This window comes from Talpa occidentalis, unplaced genomic scaffold (genome assembly GCF_014898055.3).
Source record: "Talpa occidentalis isolate TD23 unplaced genomic scaffold, MPIMG_talOcc4v2.1 talOcc4.2, whole genome shotgun sequence".
NCBI lineage: Eukaryota > Metazoa > Chordata > Mammalia > Eulipotyphla > Talpidae > Talpa > Talpa occidentalis.
This window is the reverse complement of record NW_023602073.1, coordinates 51,819,335-51,838,450: the sequence shown is the minus strand read 5'-3', so window position 1 is coordinate 51,838,450 and position 19,116 is coordinate 51,819,335. Positions and strand designations below refer to the sequence as shown.

Here is a 19,116-nt window from a genome sequence, read left to right as displayed (position 1 = left end):
TCTGACATATTACTTAGAGAAAAGATGATGAATTCCAAACCGATATTCAGTGGCAAACCTGAAGATATTTGGAATTATTTCCTTTTATAGAAAACTATAGGTTTTTCCCTTTGAAACATAGTAAAAGCACTGTGTAACAGCTTAGTTAAAAATCCAGTGCCAATTATACTACTTGGACATCAAGTTTCCCTTTCTAAATACATTTAGAGTCACATAATTTTATGCTTATTACATAGTGGTTTTAAATAAAACATCAAAACCTTTAGCTAAATAATCCCACATCTGGATTGAATCATGGTAGTATGGATTTTTTTTTTAGCAATCCCAACTTATTTATTTATCAGTAAAATGTAAGATTTGACACGGTCCCCCACAGAAGCTTCCTGTGTGTAGGGAGATGACAGTTATCACACCTGCTAGGAAATGGGTCATTTGCATAGTCACTGCTAGATTCTATCAGGCCTGCTGTCATGCTGAGGCTTCCCCGTGAACAAAGCATTACAAGTGGTCACTGCCAGACCTGCACGGAAGACAGAGCTCACTCCTGACACCAGGCACCACCTGAAACCTGTATTTATGTTTCCTTGTTATGGCGCTGAGCCTTGACACAGTGAGTTTTTCTTGATGAATGTGGTGGGTTAAAGCAAAAGGATATAACCTGGTCCCCTCAATCATTTACTGTCTCTGAACTTTTTAAAAATTATTGATGAGACAATATAAGTTACAGCTTCACTGGCTGGAAAGACACAGTCTTCTCTTAAAAACCCCTGGAGTTAACACAGGAGGTTGGTTTCTCTTGGTCTCTCATCATGACCATCCCTCAGCGGGCCCTCAATGCGGAGTTTAAATGTTACCATTGCTTTGTCTCCTGGCTGGATGTAGATTATTTTCCCTCATTAAAAATAATTAGTAATTTGGCAATAATCTGCTCAGCCTTTGTAACCTCTCCATGGAATAACTTTTCATTTTTTACCATTTCCTGCTGGCTGCTATGCTTTCTCCTGTCACCTTCTTCACATAACTGTGGTCCTTTCCCTTCAAAGGAGGAAGAATTTTTGAATGAGCCTCCAATTCTATCCTGCAATGTAAAATATTGTCCACAGTTGTAGCTAAAGAAGAGTTTGAGATGTGTATGGTGAGCTGAGCCATTAATAAATGGCCTTAAGATCTGAATATATGAAAATCACCATCATGAATGGAAACTGTCCAAATATTGACCAAGATGTACAAATCTAAATAAACATGTTGTGTAATGGAAAGATAAAAGGGTAGAGATGATAAGGTAGACTCTGAAGAAAGCCATCTACAGGGTGAAAAGCATGACTTGCATGTGGCTTAGGAATCTTCCAAAAGGGTGAAGTTTATGGTTTGCTCATACACAAGTCTATGGTGAAAACCTCTGTGAATCCAGCAGATCAGCATGTTGGTGCAAAAGAGGAAGGACCATACACTAATAATGAGTTGATCCAGCCATTTGGAAACTCTCATATGCTATCATATAATTTGCTGTATCCTCTCAGCTCCAGCAGGCACAGTGAAATGGTGGGAATACTTAATCCATGGTAAAGACATAACAGTAAATAATTTCTTTCAAGATTTGATTCTTTAAAAATTGCGGGTGTTGGTTGGGCCTCCCCTGGTGGTGCAGCGGTTGAGCGCTGGGCTGCAATGCTTCCCGCAGCCTCTGCAGCACTGGTTCGGTCCCCGGCCACCGGCGAGGGTCCCACATGACGTGCAGACCTCTCCTGCCACCCGCTGCTCCCCTCAGCAGTGTATTTCATCGGTCTGCCTCTTCTGTTCCCCACTCTTGCTCTGGTGAATTCTCTCACCCTCCCACGCTTCTAACTGTATCCAGTGCTTGTATAAATAAGTAAATAAACCTTTAAAAAAAATGGGGGTGTTGGGACTCTCTGGTGGCCTAGGGGTTAAGTCTCAGTTGGATTGCTGGTCATGAAGCTGACCCACAGGGTGGAGCAGACATCTCCTGTCTTGCCAACTTCTTCCCTTAGCAGTGTATTTTAGTAGATCCACCTGTTCTGCTCCCCACTCCTACTCTGGTGATTCCTCTCACACCTCTGGTCTTCACCCCATTTCCTCTACACAAAAATAAAAAAAATCTTTTAAAAAATTGTGGATGTTTCATTAGTGAATTATAGACAAATAATAACTCAGTGTTGCAAAGAGAAAATAAAGAATAAATGCCGAAGACCAGCCTCTGCAAAATGTCGTGTCAGGAGTCCCTGAAAGGATGAGACTGCCTAGGCGAAACTTTAAGGGCTAAGGGGAAGGGGATGATGCAGACATGCACTCTTCTTTTTGGTGCAAGTATCCCCTACTAAGGAACTCAGCGGGTCTTTATTTATTCATTTTTTGCAAGCAGTGAGATGACATCATCATATGCATAGAAGCAAAGCAGAAACAATCAGTGTATTCTTTTCCCATAGACTTCTGGCTCCTACCTGTTCTTAGCAAGAAGGCAACCTTCAAGGTTAATAGATAAAAACTAAGCCTTACACTAAAACTCATTATTTCAGCTAGACAATTGCCTAGGATAGCCGATAGCCCCCAGTACACCCCTATCAGCTAAAGCCAAAACATCGAAGGACTCTTCTATTCATATGGCCTTCAGCTGGAGACCAGCTGCTTCTCAGCTATCAGAACTTTTCCTACCTAGAAAATCTTCAACACAATTAACTTCATTTAAAAACTTTCCTAAGAAACTTCTAAAAAAGGCAAAAAGAAGGACTTACTATAATTGTTGTGCTGGAATACTTGTCAGGCATGAATAATAAATTGTCCCCCATTGTCAAGTGGGCCAAATTGTTTAATAACTAATTTCTAAACAGATAATTTTCCGTGCCATTTACTTACAGTATGCTGATACGTATAATTTATTGCCTAATGTACTTTCTGAGAATTTTTTTCTTTTTATGACCAAGAACAAAAAAACAAAGGGATGTTAAATCTTCAGCCCCACGGTGTGAGGCACAAGGAATCTTCAGCCCCATGGTGTGAGGCTCTTTAAACTTCGGTCGCACGGTGTGAGGCCCTTTTTCTTAGCTGCTTGCCAGTGTCTTATCTTGCTGGGGCAGCAAGGCCCCCTGAAGCAGATAAAAGCTCCAAGATTTGTTACTATCAGAAGAATAAACAGTCTGTCAGAAGATGTCAACATCTGGCCATGTGGTGGATATATAAGTGGTGTAAAAAAGTCATAATCTGTAGCATCAAGTACAACACCCATCTCAGACCCATCTCTGCAAACAGCAGAGGCTGGGGACCCAGTGGTGGTGCAAGTGCAACAAGACACAACAGGGGACTCAGTCAGCAGGAGTCAGGCTTAGTCCTCAAATGAGCCTGAGTAGAGGCTCATTTCCGCCAAACTAGAGAGGGTCTGTCCACCACCCAGCACTGCCAAGCCAGGAAGCCAGGGCTGGTCTGCAGCCCTGGTCAGCAACAGGGGCAGCACGGCGGGGCTAAAGGGTTAGTTTTGAAGTTTGGCTTAATCTGGCCCTTCGTCTGCTTTCTCCACATCCATATACAAGTATTTCTCGTTTTCCTTTTGACTTATTCCCCTTCCGTTAATTTTGCTACACTGGCATGAGTTATGTTTTCTGATCACGGAATGCTATTTCATTATACAGGGACACACATCATCCGTACATGTATATATATGTATATATGTAATCCCAGCTTCTACTTGATTTGTCACCTGTTTGGGGCATTTAGGTGGTTTCCATAGCTTGGCTACTGTAAATAGTGCTGCAGTGGTGACAGGAGTGCAGGTCCCTTCCCAGTAGAGTATTTATCCTCTGTGAGTAGATCCTCGGTGTAGAATTACTGGGTCCAATGGCAGAACCACATTTACTCTTTTAAGAAACCTCAATACTGTTTCCATAAAAGTTGGCTCAGTCTACATCCAAAAACAATGTAGGACTGCCCCCATATCCTTGCCAGCAGTTGAGTTTCTGGTCTTCTGGATATGGGCCATTCTTGCAGGTGTGGTTTAAACCAGGGGATCATAAAGCCACAAAATGTGGGCAAAAAGAAATCCTGTAACACTCAGGCCAACACAAGGATGTCTCATACTGTGAAAGAAAGAAAATAATCATGAAGAAATTCAGATGAATTACCTGTGTTAACATTATCAATAGTTCACTGCTTTCTCAAGATGTCCTCCTGAAAACATCCCCCTCACCCAGGGCTAGCCTCTCTGCCACAGTGCCCAACTCCACTGCAGGCCTCCAAACTTGGTCAAGATGAGACCACAGGTGGAACTGATGAGTGTGACTCCCCCATGGGTTCCATCTACACTGTCCCCAGGGGCTCAGGGATCCAACCCTTGACCCACAATTACTTGCAGCCTGAGTGTAGCTTCCTCTTTGTCCACCTGTGGGAAGAAACATCACGTGAGACCACGGAGGAGTCAGGTCAGAAGTCCTAAAGAAATTGGACCTCCCCAGTGGCACAGCAGTTGAGCGCTGGGTTGTGAAGCTGCCTGCAGCCTCTGCAGCACCGGTTCAATCCCTGGCTGCAGGGTGTGGGTCCCACATGGCACGCAGACCTCTCCTGCCACCCGCTGCTTCCCTCAGCAGTGTACTTCATCGGTCTGCCTGCTCTGCTCTCCCCTCTGGCTCTGGTAAGTTCTCTTACCCTCCCGCGCTTCTGACTGTACCCAGTGCTTGTATAAACAAACAAACAAATAAATAAATAAATCTTAAAGAAGAAGTCCTAAAGAAATCTTATAATCCTGCAGAATAGGGAGGTTTCCAGAACTGAGACTCAAAACCCAGGTCAGGTCTGGGAAAAATGAAGAAAGGAGGTGAGAGGGGACTAGACCAAATGCCCTTTGGGCAGCACCGTTTGTGTGTGGTACTTCCTATTAATCAGGCAGGGAGACCTGGGACTTGAAAGCCCCCAGCAGACAATTTCCACCCACTCCCTTCCCTACCTGAGCACTTATTCTATGAGCATTTCTTCCAAACTATATCCAGCACAATTCCAGTGACAATTCCTCCAAAGAAAGCCAGGCCATAAATGAGGTCCACTGAGGAGTCGAAGGTCAGAGTCAGAGTATGTGGCACTGTAAGGGAAGGACAGATCCTGACACTGAGGCCTCAGTCTGACCCTCTGAAGGTCTCCAGAAGGGCTCCTGTTGCCCTGAGAACAGCCTCTGTGTCCACATTACCCTCCTTACCCCATCTCAGGACTTGGGGCTCCAGCAGCCCCTCATGCTGCACATGGCATGAGTATTTCTGCTCCTCTCCAGAAGGCACCACCACAGCCGCCCACTTCTGGAAGGTCCCGTCCCCCCCAGGTCTGGTGTCCACCAGCTCCTGGGTCAGGTCCTCCCCATCTCGCTGCCAGGTCAGGGTGATATCCGCAGGGTAGAAGTCCAGGGCCCAGCACCTCAGGGTGACGTTCTTGGCAGAGATGGCACGACGGGTCACGTTTGGCAATTGGGGGCCTGAGTGGGAAGAATCGGAAACTTCATGCTTTGTGTTTCCTCCATGGACACTGAAGCAGCCTCACGTGACCATCCTCCAATGGACAGCACAGTATGCTTGGAGGGAGGAAGCACAACCCCAGAAACCAGCCTGGTCTGGGAGTCTGGGATAGCAGGTGAGAGCCCAGGGTGGGATGCAGGTCTCTAAGCATTTTGTCCTTGACTTGCGTGGAGGGTGATGACACAGACAGGCAGGAGTGAGATCTCCAAAAATCTACTCTGACCAAAAAACAAGATCTTGAGAGAGAAACTCATTGTTCCTACGATGACTGCTGGTCAAAAACATCATGTAAAGGGTGATTTTAGGAGTGGTCTCCCCTCTTTCTCAGGAGAAACTGGGTTCCTTAACTGTCCTTCAGAAAAAGCAGGACCCTCCGGGCCAGTCTCCATCCCAGAGCTTGAACACGTGGCAGGCAGCTCCCTCTCTGGCCAGAAGGGGGCGCTTTCTCACCATGATTCCATTTCCCTGCGGGGTGCCCGCCTCAGGGAGATCCAAGGCCCCGCAGCCCTCTCACCTCTGAGCTGCAGCGCCTCCTTCCCCATGTCCAGGAGTCTTGGGAGCCACTCCATGCACCTGCCCTCCAGGCTGCTCCTGTCCTGCTCTGCCCGACCTTCCTCCTCCCCCTCGCGCCGGGTGATCTGAGGCGCCGTGTCCGCCGCGGTCCAGGCGCGCAGGTCCCCGCCCAGGGCGATGTAATCGGCGCCGTCGTAGGCGGATTGATCGTACTCGCGGAGGAGGCGCCCGTCGGGCCCCGCGTCGCAGCCCAGAGTCCTCTGGATCGTGTGAGACCCTGAGCCCCGGCCCTGAGGTCAGTCCCCTGGTCTCGCGCCCGCACCCGATCTCCCTCCCTGAACAATCCTAAATTTAAAATAAAACCTATGGGTGAAAGTCCCGCTGGCTCTTCCCTGGTCAAAGGGCCTGGCAGGGGCCACGGCCTCGGGGGTCACTGGGCCCGGAGACTAGGGGCGGCGGGGGGCGGGGGGGACGGGAGCGGTGACCCGCCCCGGCCAGCGCGGCTCACCGTTGTGGCTCTGGCTGCGGCGGCCTCGCAGGTCCTCCAGGAGCGCTTGGAGCCTCTGCGCCGAGTGTCTTCGGTTCCGCGTCTCCTCGTCCTGATCCTCCTGCCCCACCTGCCCCGCCCAGGGCGCCAGCACCTCCACCCTCTGATCCGGAGAGTCGCTGTCGAACCGCATGAACTGCGTGTCGTCCACGTAGCCCACGGCGAGGTACCAGGGCTCCCCGAAGCCTGGCTGGGACATCACCATTTCTAAAAGCCTCAGAGAGTGGGAGCCTGGGGGCGGAAGGGGTGAAAGCCTGGCGGACCCTCCTGAGTCCCAGGGAGATGGGGCAGGGGAGAAAGTGTCCAGGAGGGAGGGAGCTCCAGAGACTGCAAATGGGCAGCGGGTCCAGAAGGGGCGAGACTCAGGGGACGAAAGGAGGAGGCAGGGTGGGGAGACAGAAAGGGACCAGGACTGAGGGGCGCCACGGGGTGACAGAGGGGCCTAAGGCAGCAGCTTCCTCTGCAGAAGCCTTTTCCCTCCACCCTGCACTCACCAGCCCGTGACTCTGTCGGGGCCAGAGGCCTCACAAGCAGCAGCAGGAGCAGTATTGGGGCCCCATGACCAGCATTGCTGGGGTCTGGGGAGCTTCTGACTCCAGGCTGGTGGGTGGAGACTTTACTGGGCAGGCAGTGATGCTGATTGGTTCTCTGGGAACCTCCAGGCTCTGGGGACTGAGAACTGGGGAGGAGTCACAAGTGTCCAGGGCCCAGCACAGGTGGTGGAAACAGAAGTGAGGCTAAGGGGGCAGTGGGGTATCCCCAACAGTAACCTTCCTGCCCTAGACACAGCCCTGGGGCCTGGAACTGTGAGAACCACACTAAGGACCTGGGGCTTTGCTCTGCCCTCTCCTCTCCTCCCCCAAAGCTTCCTCACACTGTCTCGGCCACTGGGTCAGCGATTCTCAGTCATTTTCTTTTCTGGATCAATGTCCAGTCTTTCAAATTAGGGAGGACGCCAAGTGTACTCTTGTGCTACTGTGTGATTTTTTAAAGTAATATATCGTTCCACTAAGTTACAAAGACCTTCAGTGTTCATGACAGCGGAATCAAATTATTTATTTATTTTTTAAAGATTTATTTATTTATGCATAAGAGGGGGGTACAGGTCAGAGATGCAGGGGTGGGTGTTTTGGGTGTGTGAGAGGATTCACCAGATATAGAGCAGGGCACAGAACAGGCAGGCTGACTGAAATACACTGCTGAGGGGAGCAGCGGGCCAGCAGGAGAGGTCTGCTACGCCATGTGGGTAGCTCCCTGGCTGCCGGAGATCGAACTCGTGCTGCAGAGGCTGAGGATTGCTTCATAGTGTGGTGCTTAACCCCTTGCTCCACCAGAGCGGTGCTGGAATCAAATTATTTAATTTTTTTTTTTTTTATTTTTTACCACAAGTCCCAAAAGTAAAAGCAGTAATGGAAATTGTCAACTTAGTGATAGGACACAATTTTCCATAATTCTGGTTTTGTCTGAGCACTTTTATTTTGTCAAGGCGAGGTCACTGTCAGTTATCAATTGTCAGTTGAATGTCAGTTTCATTAAGGAGCACACATTCATTTTCAGGACAATGTCTGCCAATTAGCCAAATCCAAATAGCCATAGTTTTTGTCATTCATCCCTTCGTGTCAAGATGGGATTGCCTACAAAAAAAGAAAAACAGTCTAATTCATCTCGTGCAAATATTTTCCTTGGCACATAGTAGGTGGGAACGCAGCAGAAGTGCTCTGTGTGTACTTGCGTGTCATCACATCAGGTACTGTAAAATGTGGTTTTGAGGATGATAGAATAATGAAGCTAACTTTCAATGCTTCAACCAAGACATTTTGAAATGAAACTGGCTTGGAGTTGTGTTTCTGAGGTAAGTAGTGGTGAAGAATAACTACTGTTGCAGTTAGTAATATAAGCTCCATTTTTGCTAAGTTTTACCTCAGCAAATGTCAAAATAGTGAAAAAGCCAACCGTGTCTAAGTGACATTTTGAAAATACTTTTGACCTCATGGATCCTGTGACACGTTCTGGGTGACTTCAAGGGTTCCACAGAATGCACTTTGGTAAATGGTTTTCTCAGTGAACCAAGGAGCATCTCCCAAGTGTTCTCTGCCTTTGTCTCCCCTTCATTTCCCAGAATCCCTCTCCCTAGCTGGCTCCTGCCTCCCCAAGCTGCCTCCCCTGAAGACACAATGAAGAGCAGAGAAAGGGCCGTGGAGATGTGGAGCTTGCACTGTCATGAGATGGACACTGAGCAAAGATGACAAAGACACGTGTAAACCTTACCCGAGCCCTGTGCTGGGAGGAGGGAGAGTGTTTGTTGTGAAAGTAGACAAGTAGGAGTGCTATCAGGTACCCTTCTATTATTTTAAATAATGTCAAAAGATGTAAAAAATATATTAAAAACAGGGCCTCCCTGGTGGCATAAGGGTTAAGTCTCAGTGCTATCACTGCCTAGGACTGAGTTTGATCCTCGCCCAGGGAGTAGCCCACGTGGCAGGACAGACCCCTCCTGACTCACCAGCTGCTCCCCTCAGCAGTGTATTTCGGTAGATCTGCCAGTTCTGCTCCCCATTCTGTCCCTGGTGAATCATCTCACCACCATCCCCCACCTCTAGCCTATACCGCAGTTCTTCAATGTGTAATAAATAAATAAATCTTCAAAAAATACATTAAAAAAAATTAAGCATAAAGGTAGAAGAGTTTATTTAATATATAATCATAGAACAAGAGAAAGCTATTGGAAATTATAAATTTGTTCATATAAATGAATAATTCAGCAGATGAACTGGAATATTGAAGTCTCTCTCCCACTAAGTCATACAAATGGAAAAGAAATGACAAGCTGAGAGAAGACCTACAAGAATATGAGTCTGTCAATCAAGGGATTCCAATGAATTAATAATACAAGTATCTAAGAAATGCAGAGTGGAATGATAAAAAAAATTGAGAAAATTCCTGAGCATTCACAGATAAAATGTGTACATTGAGTGTTCTACCTGGTTCCTCCCACAGAGGAACACCATGACCCACAGCAGCTCCACACCATGACCCGCCGCCAGGAACTTTCAGAAAGAGGCTAGAGAAGGACAAAACTTGGAACCTTTAAGAGACAACTCAGGCCTGGAGGCCAGAAGACACTGGAGCCAGGCCTGCCCATTCCTCAGGGGAATCCAGCCCCGACTCCATGTCAGGCCCAGGTGAGGGGAGGCACTGGGGACACAGACATTCACTTCAGCTGTTCGTGGTCTCTGGTGTTACTGTCCATGTCCCTTCTCTAGTGGGCAAAGGACACTAGTCTACAAAGGGGAGAAAAAGATGATGGGCACAGAGACCAGGACACAGGAAAATCAACAACAGGGAATGGGAGAGAGGCCAAGGGTTGAAAAGGTAAAGATCTCAGCTCATGAGCCATATCTCAAATGTTCGGTAGCCCCACGGTTACAGACACCATATTGTTCAGTGCACGTGGAGAACAATTCCTTCTCCTAGAACATTCTGTTGCACAGCACAGCTCTTCATCCTTTGGGGATATCAGGTCAGATGAGTTAGACACATATACATGTAAAGTGAAAGGGCCAATATTATCTCTCTTAACTAATAGGTCAGGTCACTATCTGGATAGACATACATGTTAAGCTGGATAAAACAGAACCAAAAGAGGTTCTGGTGCCTCCAGACACAAATTGTTCCCAGTTGCAAAGGGAAACATCTGTCCCATCTCCCCTCTCAGACGGAGGATATGCTCATCCTCTCTGAAGACTGCGTTCTCTTCCAGAGTCCAGGAACAAAGCTCAAACATCAGCTTTCGCAGCCTGGCACCCAAACCAGGGAGAGGGATTCTGCAAATGAAGAGGAGCCAAAGGCAAAGAACACTTGGGAGACTCTTCCTGGTTCAGTGAGAAAAACATTTTTCAAAGGGCAGTCTGTGGAACATTTGATGTCACCCAGAACCTTTCACAGGACCCATGAGGTCAAAACCATTTTCATAACATCACTTAGACAACACTGGACTTTCACTATTTTGATATTTCCTCTGAGGTAAAACTTAGTAAGAGTGGAGAGTACAGGACCAACTGCAGCAGTAGTTGTTCTTCACCACCACTTACTTGCAGGAAAAAAAAAATAGAAACCAGTTTCACTTCAAAATGTCCTGGTTAAGATGGATTTACAAATGAATTCTACCAAACATTCAGAAACAAACTAGTGCCTATCCTTCACAAACTCTTTCAAAAAATTGAGAAGGAAGGGATAATGCCAAACACCTTCTATGAAGCCAACATTACACTCATACCAAAACTGAACAAGGACAGAACCAAAAAAGAAAATTACAGGCCAATCTATCTAATGAACACTAATGCAAAAATCCTCAAAAAAATTTTTAGCTATCAGAATCCAACAATGTATCCATAAGATAAATCACCACGACCAAGTAGGATTTATTCCAGGGACACAAGGATGGTTCAACATCCGAAAATCAATCAACGTCATCCAACACATCAACAAAAGAAATATACATATGATAATATCAATAGATGCTAAGAAAGCTTTTGACAAAGTACAACACCCATTTATGATCAGATCATTCGTTTTCGCCGAGGCCGTCTCATCCTTTCAGGAACCCCTGACACGGCATTTTGCCGGAGGCTGGTCCCTAACATATGATAAAGGCCCTTGAAATTCTCGGGATACAAGGAACATACCTCAACATCATAAAGGCCATATATGACCAGCCCATAGCCAATAGCATTCTCAATGGTGAAAAGTTAAAAGCATTTCCATTAAGATCTGGAACAAGACAAGGATGTCCGCTCTCACCACTGTTTTTCAATATAATACTCGAAGTCCTAGCCAGAGCAATAAGATAAGAGAAAGAAATACAAGGAATCCAAATAGGGAAGGAAAAAGTCAAACTATCACTATTCACAGATGATATTGTAATATACATAGAGAACCCCCAAAAACTCCACAGAAAAACTAATCAAACTAATCAATCAGTTTAGTAAAGTAGCAGGATACAAAATCAGCACGCAAAAATCAGTTGCCTTCCTATACACAAACAATAAATCTGAAGAAGAAATCAAGAAAACCATCCCCTTTATTATTGAAACAGAAAAAAAAATCAAACACTTGGGAATAAACCTAAGACCCATGCAAAGAAAACTATAAAACACTGTTAAAAGAAATAGAAAAAGACACAAAGAAATGGAAAGACATCCCTTGCTCATGGATTGGAAGAATTAACAGTATCAAAATGGCCATCTACCAAAAGCAATTTACAGATTCAATGCTATTCCAATAAAAATTTCAATGACATTCTTCAAAGAAACAGAACAAATACTGATGAAATTTATATGGTGCCACCAAAACCCCAAATAGCCAAATCTCTTTTTAAAAAATGAAGGGAATGGAGCTATCACACTCTCAGACTTCAAACTATACTACAAAGCCATAATAATCAAAACTACATGGTATTGGAACAAGAACAGACACCCGGACCATTGGAACCAAATAGAAAATCCAGAAATATACCCACAGATTTACAGTCAACAAATCTTTCACAAAGAAGCAAAGAATATGCAATGGAGCAAAGAAAGTTTGCTCAATAAATGGTGCTGGGAAGACTGGGTGCTACATGCAAAAGAATGAAGCTTGACTACTACCTCACACCATGCACAAAAAAACAATTCAAAATGGATTAAAGAAATAGACATAAGACCTGAAACCATAAAATATATAGATGGAAATATAGGCAAAACAATACATGACATACACCTCAGTAACGTCTTTAAAGACACATCACCCAAGGCAGTGATAGCTAAGGCAAAGATAAACAGCTGGGACTATGTCAAATTAAAGAGCTTTTGTACAGCAAAAGAGACAGTAACAAAAACAAAGAAACACCCCACCGACTGGGAGAAAATTGTTGCACACAATTGTAATGATAAAGGACCTATCACAAAAATCTGATGAGACTCAACAAAAGCTGATGAGCTGATGAGACTCAGCAAAAATAAATAATCAAGTCCAAAAATACGCAGAAGAGCTAAAAAGAACTTCTCCAAAGAGAAAATGCAAATGGCCAACAGGCATATGAAAAAATGTTCAACATCACTTGTAATCAGGGTAATGCAAATCAAAATTACAATGAGGTACCATCTTAAACCAGTGAGAATGGCACATATTAAAAAAACTAGCAACAACAAATTTTGGCGAAAATGTGGAGAAAAATGAACACTCCTGCACTGTGGTGGGAGTGCAAAATGATCCAACCATTATGGAAGCTCTGTGGAGATTCCTTAAACTGCTAAAGATGGAGCTTCCATATGATCCAGCAATTCCACTCCTAGGTATTTACCCAAAGGACACAGAAACATTAATTCAAAAGGGCTCCTGCTCCCCTATGTTTATTTCAGCACTATTTACAGTAGGTTAGCTATGGAAACAACCCAAATGGATGACTGGATCAAGAAGATGTGGCATATATACACAATGGAATACTATTCAGCAATCAAAAAAGATAAACTCATGTAATTTGCAACATAGATGGAATTGGAAGGGGTCATGCTCAGCAAAATAGCCTAGAAAGAAAAAACAGATGGTCTCACTCATAGCAGGAATTTAGAAAACCTAAATAAGGGACCAGGAAAAAGATTATAATAAAGTAAAAATCAAAATCAAAAACAACTATAAACCAGAGACACACTCAGGGGCGTGGGGGAAGGGAGTAGGGACAAAATAAGGGGGGTGGGAATTGTATGGGGACTATCACCAAGATGAAAATGCATACATTGTACAAAAATGAAAAACTATTTAAAAATATATAAAATTGGGGCCTCCCCAGTGGCGCAGCGGTTGAGCACTGGGTTGCGAAGCTGCCCGCAGCCTCTGCAGCTCTGGTTTGATCCCTGGCTGCTCCCCGGCCACCAGAGGAGGGTCCCACATGGCGTGCAGACCTCTCCTGCCGCCCGCTGCTCCCCTCAGCAGTGTACTTCGGTCCTTCTGCCTGCTCTGCTCCCCTCTCTGGCTCTGGTGAATTCTCTCGCCCTCCTGCGCTTCTGACTGTACCCAGTGCATGTATAAACAAACAAACAAACAAACAAACAAATAAACATGCCTCTATAAAAAAAAAAACTATTTAAAAAAAAATATATATATATAAAATTAAAAAAATATCCTGGTTAAATCATGAAAGTATCTTTTCATTTTATCATCCTGAAATCCACATATTTTTAAAGGTCTGAAGCCATGGCAAGGGAGTGCACATAAGGCCCATCTGCTACAGTCCAAAGGGCTGTGTGGGCGGGAAATGTATGAAGTGAATTAGCCTTTTTTTTAGGCTATCCCATTTTTAATTGAAGGAATGAATGACTAAAACTATGGTTACTTAGACTAGCTGAATTGGGAGACACTTTCCTGAAAATGAACGTGAGTCTGTCCCTTTTAAAAATCAACTGATTGGGCCTCCCCAGTAGGTTGAGCGCTGGGTTGCGAAGCTGCCCGCAGCCTCTGCAGTGCCGGTAAGATCCCCGGCTGCTCCTCGGCCACCGGAGGAGGGTCCCACATGGCGCGCAGACCTCTCCTGCCGCCCGCTGCTCCCCTCAGCAGTGTGCTTCGGTCCTTCTGCCTGCTCTGCTCCCCGCTCTGGCTCTGGTGAATTCTCTCACCCTCCCGCGCTTCTGACTGTACCCAGTGCTTGTATAAATAAATAAATTAAAAAAAAAAAGAGTTAAAAAAAATAAAAATAAAAATCAACTGATGGCACTTGTTGCCTTGATAAAATGTAAACTCCCAGAGAAAACCCGAATTATGGAAAATTGAGTCCTATCACTATAAACTTGACAACTTACAGTCTGGACTAATTTTTCTTTGGGATCTGTGGTAAAAAATAAAACACGATTTTTGAGAACTTGATCCCAGTGTAATGAACACTATATAGCTATGTAATACATAGTGAAACAATGGTAACTTTTTAAACAAATCATACAATTGTACAAGATCCATTAATATTCAAGAGAGGCCTATGGAGTTAATAAAACAGAATAGGAAATATTCAATGACATTGTTTCAGGTTTCACTTTGCAAATAATCTTTGAGAAAATATTACTTATATAATTATAATTTAGTATAAAAGTTGTAACAAAGTTGAATATTCATAATCTGAGGTTATTAAAATACTATTCCTACCTATTTCCATGAGATTGTATATTTTTTCATAGATTTCAAACAAAACATTAAATGTAGAAGAAACTATGAAAATAAAAGATCTTCTAATGAGACAAAAATGACACTTGTAAGAATATAAAATGTGAAAGTTCCCTTTTTTAAATTATCCTTGTATTTACAGAAAGTTATTTTCTTAAAATGCTTTGTTAGCATATATTGGTTATTATTATTCTAAAGTAAAGAAGTAATAACATCTTTTAAAAAGCTTTTATTCCAGTAAAGTAAATATTTAAAGCTATAAACCACGTAACAAATTATACATGGGATCTGTGGTAATTTGTGAGACTATACGGACATTCTGAAAAAAATTGTCTGAGAATCGCTGACCCAATTCCTGGCCTGGACTCAGGGAGACGGTGTGACTAAGGTCTTGGTGCAGCAGAGGAGAGGGCAGCAAAGTCCCAGGTCTCAGGGGGTGGCTCTCAAGGTCTGAGCACCCAGGGCGCTGTCTGGGGCTGGAAGGTTACTGTTGGGGATTCCCCATCTCCCACTTTCGCGCCTTCTCACAACCTGTGTCGGGTCCTCCTTCCTGGATACTGGTGAGTCACCCCAGGTCTCACTCCCCATTGCCTGGAGGTCTCCAGAGCAGCCAATCAGCAGCCCCGCGGCTCCAGTTCCAAAGCCCCCACCCACCCGCCGGGACTCCGTCTCCCCAGCCCCGGTGGAGGCGCGTCCTGGGGGATGGGGGGCGCAGCCCTCCTGCTCCTGCTCGCGGTGGCCGCGGCCCCGAGGGAGACCCGGGCGGGTGAGTGCGGGTCGGGAGGGGACCGGGAGCTCCCAGAGGGGGGCAGCGAGGGCGCGGGCGGGCGTGGGACAGGCGCGACCTCGCCGCCGCCCTAGTTGTCCCCCCACCTCGGCCCCGCCCCGTCCTGGCCCCTTTCCGTCCCCCCGAGACCCCAGCCTCCTCCTGCCCCCCGAGTCCCGGCCATTTTCGTCCCGCAGCCGCTTTTCACTCTCGCTCGTCTTTCACCCACCCGTCGGCGTCCCCCTGGGACTCGAGCCCCCGAAAGGGGAGAATATCCCGGGTCTCCCCTCCCGCCCCAGGGCCCCACTCCCTGAGGTGTTTCTCCACCGCGAAGTCCCGGCCCGGCCTCCGGGGAGCCCCGCTACATCGCCGTGGGCTACGTGGACGACAAGCAGATCGACCGCTTCGACAGCAACTCCTCGGCCAGAGGGCGGAGCCGCGGGCGCCCTGGGCGGAGCAGGAGAGGCTGGAGGACCTGGACGAGGAGACGCGGCACCAAAGGAGCAACGCACAGTGGTACCGAGCGCAGCTGGACGCCCTGCGCGGGCTCCACAACCACAGCCAGACCGGTGAGCTGGCGCGGGGCAGGGCCGGGTCAGCACCCCCATCCCCACGGACGGGGTTGGGGGTCCCTCAGGATTTCCTCCTTGAGGCTTCTCTGCAACCTGCCCGGGAACAGCCCGCGGGACTTTAACCCCGTATCATTCAGGATGGGAGGGCGGGGTGACCGTGGGGTGACGCGGGGTGACGGGGCGGGGACAGGCTCTCACACCTTCCAGACGATGTTTGGCTGCAACGTGGGGCCTGACGGGCGCCTCCTCCGCGGGTACGATCAGTATGCTAATGATGGCGCCGATTACCTGGCCCTCAAGGAGGCCCTGCGCTCCTGGACCGCGGCGGACACGGCCGCTCAGATCACCCGGCGCGAGTGGGAGGCCCTGGGTGTGGCAGAGAATTTCAGGAACTATGCGGGGGGCAGGTGCTTGACGTGGCTGCTCAGATTCCTGGAGTACGGAAAGGGGACTCTGCAGCGGAAAGGGGACTCTGCAGCGCACGGGTAAGAGGAGCCTGGAGGCCTCCCAGTCCCCCCCTGCCTGGAATTACTGCGGGAAATGAGGCCTCTCTCTAGTCCCGAGAGGGGGACTCCCCTGGGTTTCATGTTCTGCACTAGAGAGACTCCCAGAGACTCCTGCTTCTCCTGAAGGACAGTGAAGGGATCCAGTCTCTCCTGAGAGAGACAGACAGTCCCTGACATCACACGTCACCGGGTCCTTTTGACCAGGCGGCCTGTTTGAGAACCAGGAGTTTCTCTCTCAGTCTTGTTTCTGGTCTGAGAACATTTTCAGTTATGTGATTCCTGCTTTTCTATGTCATTCACCTTCCACCCAGGTCAGGAATAAAAAGTCTGTGTTTCACTCCCTCTGCTTCAGCATACCCTGGGTTTTCATCCTCATTCTAGAACTACCTAAGGAATAGGAGAATCTCAGAGATTCCCCCAGACTAGCCTGTTTTTTACATTTTATGCTTCTTGCTGCCACACCGGTTGTCTTGTCCATTGTGAGGATGGTCTCATGAGGGTTCTTCAGTGTCCATGGAGGAAACACAAAGTGAATTTTCTGATTTACCACCTCAGATCCCCCAAAGACACGCATGACCCAGCACCCCACCTCTGAGCATGAGGTCACCCTGAGGTGCTGGGCCGTGGGCTTCTACCCTGCAGACATCACTCTGACCTGGCAGCAAGATGGGGAGGACCTGACCCTGGACACAGAGTTGGTGGATACCAGGCCTGGGGGCGATGGAACCTTCCAGAAGTGGGCAGCTGTGGTGGTGCCTTCTGGAGAGGAGTAAAGATACATGTGCCATGTGCAGCATGAGGGGCTGCTGGAGCCCCAAGTCCTAGATGGGGTAAGGAGGAGAACAGAGGCTGTTCTCAGGGCTATCTGAGCCTTTCTGGAGACCTTCAGAGGGTCAGGTTAAGGCCTGGGGCTCAGGGTCTCACCTTCCCTTCCCTTCCAGTGCCCCCTCCTCAGTCCTCCATCCCCACTGCAGACATCATTGCTGGCCTGGTCCTCCTTGGAGCTGTGCTCACTGGAGCTGCGGTGGCTGCATTTGTGATGTGGAGGAAGAATTGGTCAGGTAGGGAAGGGAGTGGTGGATCTTGTCCACCAGGGGCTTTTAAGTCCCAGAGAGACCTTGCCCTACCTGACCAGGGAAGTACCTTCCACACACACATGTGTTGCCCAGAGGGCATTTGGTCCAGTCCCCCCACCCTACCTCCTTTCATTTTTAAGTCCTGACCTGGGTCTTTAATCACAGTTCTGAAAACTTCCATGTGGTGCAGGATTAGAAGATTCCTTTAGGAGTTCTGACCTGGCTGCTCTATGGTCTCACATAATGTTTCTTCCCACAGTGGGACAAGGAGGAAGCTACACTCAGGCTGCAGGTAAGTGTGGATCAGGGATCCCTGAGCCCCTGGGGACAGTGTAGATGGATTCCATGGGACAGTCATCCCCATCATTCCCTCCTGTGGTCTCATCTCTGACCAGGTTTGTTTTGTTTTCAATCAGGCAGCGGCAGTGCCCAGGGATTTGATGTATTTCTCAGCTCCTAAGGATCTTTTGCAATGAACCTGATGAAGTTCCTGTTGTGCACACTCTGGACAGCAGGGTAGTGGTGTCACTATTGTTCTTAACTGTGATATTGAGCATTTGTTCATATTTTTAATTTTCTATGTCTGCGTAGTTGATGTCTATGGAAGTCAGTCTTTTTTAAAGATTTATTTATTCATGCATGCAAGAACCGGGGTACAAACCATGTGCGCGGGAGGGTGAGAAAATTCACCAGAGACAGCGGGGAGCAGAACAGGTAGACTGACCGAAATACACTGCTGAGGGAGCAGCAGGAACGACAGGAGAGGTCTGCTGCGCCGTGTGGGATTTTCGCCTGCTGGCTGGGATCAAACCTGCACTGCAGAGGCTGAGAACAACTTCACAGGGCTGTGCTCAACCACCACCACCACTTCTGGGAGGCCCAAAAGTCAATTGTTTTTTGCTATTTTTATAACACTGTTTTTGACCCTATTAAAATTGGGTTATTTCTTGCTGATCATTGAGTTTTAAGCATTATTTGTAAATTCTCAATACAGTCCTTTATCAATTTCGTGATATGCAAATGTTTTCCCCCACTCTGTGACCTGAACTCCTGTACTGATGGGAAAACAAGCATTATTGTCCAGACAGAGTAATAGATATGTTTTTTTAGAAGAGAAAAAAATAAATTGCTAATTGGTTTTGAGCAGTTACTGGCTGATTGGGATGTTGGGGGATGGAGGGGAACACTTACTTATGCATATCCTTGAGTGTTATTTAAATATCCTTGTATGAGCATGAAATATGCTTTCAAAAGTAAATTACACTTCATTCCTCAATTTACAAAACTCTTCATACATCATGTCCACATCACGTGTTAAGACCAGACTGACACGTGGGTTACAAGTGATGGACCCGCATATCATAGTCGCACAGTCATGGTTTCTCTCAGGGGTCACTCTGGTGTTGTCTGTTCTGTGGGTGTTGGACAAACGTATAATGAATGAC

The 19,116-nt window shown here is 46.9% G+C and overlaps 1 protein-coding gene and 1 pseudogene across 1 annotated transcript; one reads left to right on the top strand and one right to left on the bottom strand.

Annotated features, from left to right (window-relative positions):
• Positions 1-310: 310 nt before the first annotated feature.
• LOC119252293 (patr class I histocompatibility antigen, A-126 alpha chain-like) lies at positions 311-7,091 on the bottom strand. Its single transcript, XM_054698701.1, has 7 exons — positions 7,059-7,091; positions 6,526-6,795; positions 6,019-6,294; positions 5,195-5,464; positions 4,949-5,080; positions 4,355-4,387; positions 311-4,085 (listed from the first exon to the last, which is right to left on the bottom strand). The coding sequence occupies exons 2-5, from the start codon at positions 6,767-6,769 to the stop codon at positions 4,962-4,964; spliced, it is 909 nt and encodes a 302-aa protein (XP_054554676.1). The 5' UTR covers positions 6,770-6,795; positions 7,059-7,091; the 3' UTR covers positions 311-4,085; positions 4,355-4,387; positions 4,949-4,961.
• Positions 7,092-15,439: 8,348 nt separating this feature from the next.
• Positions 15,440-18,809, top strand: LOC129146446 (H-2 class I histocompatibility antigen, K-D alpha chain-like; annotated as a pseudogene).
• Positions 18,810-19,116: the final 307 nt, after the last annotated feature.

Coding starts and splice junctions, on each gene's coding strand:
- LOC119252293 (XM_054698701.1), bottom strand. CDS start 6,769: ATGGTGATGTCCCAGCCAGGCTTCGGGGAGCCCTGGTACCTCGCCGTG. Junction 6,295..6,525: donor CCGCAGCCAGAGCCACAACG/GTGAGCCGCGCT, acceptor GCCGGGGCTCAG/GGTCTCACACGATCCAGAGG. Junction 5,465..6,018: donor GGAGGCGCTGCAGCTCAGAG/GTGAGAGGGCTG, acceptor CTTCCCACTCAG/GCCCCCAATTGCCAAACGTG.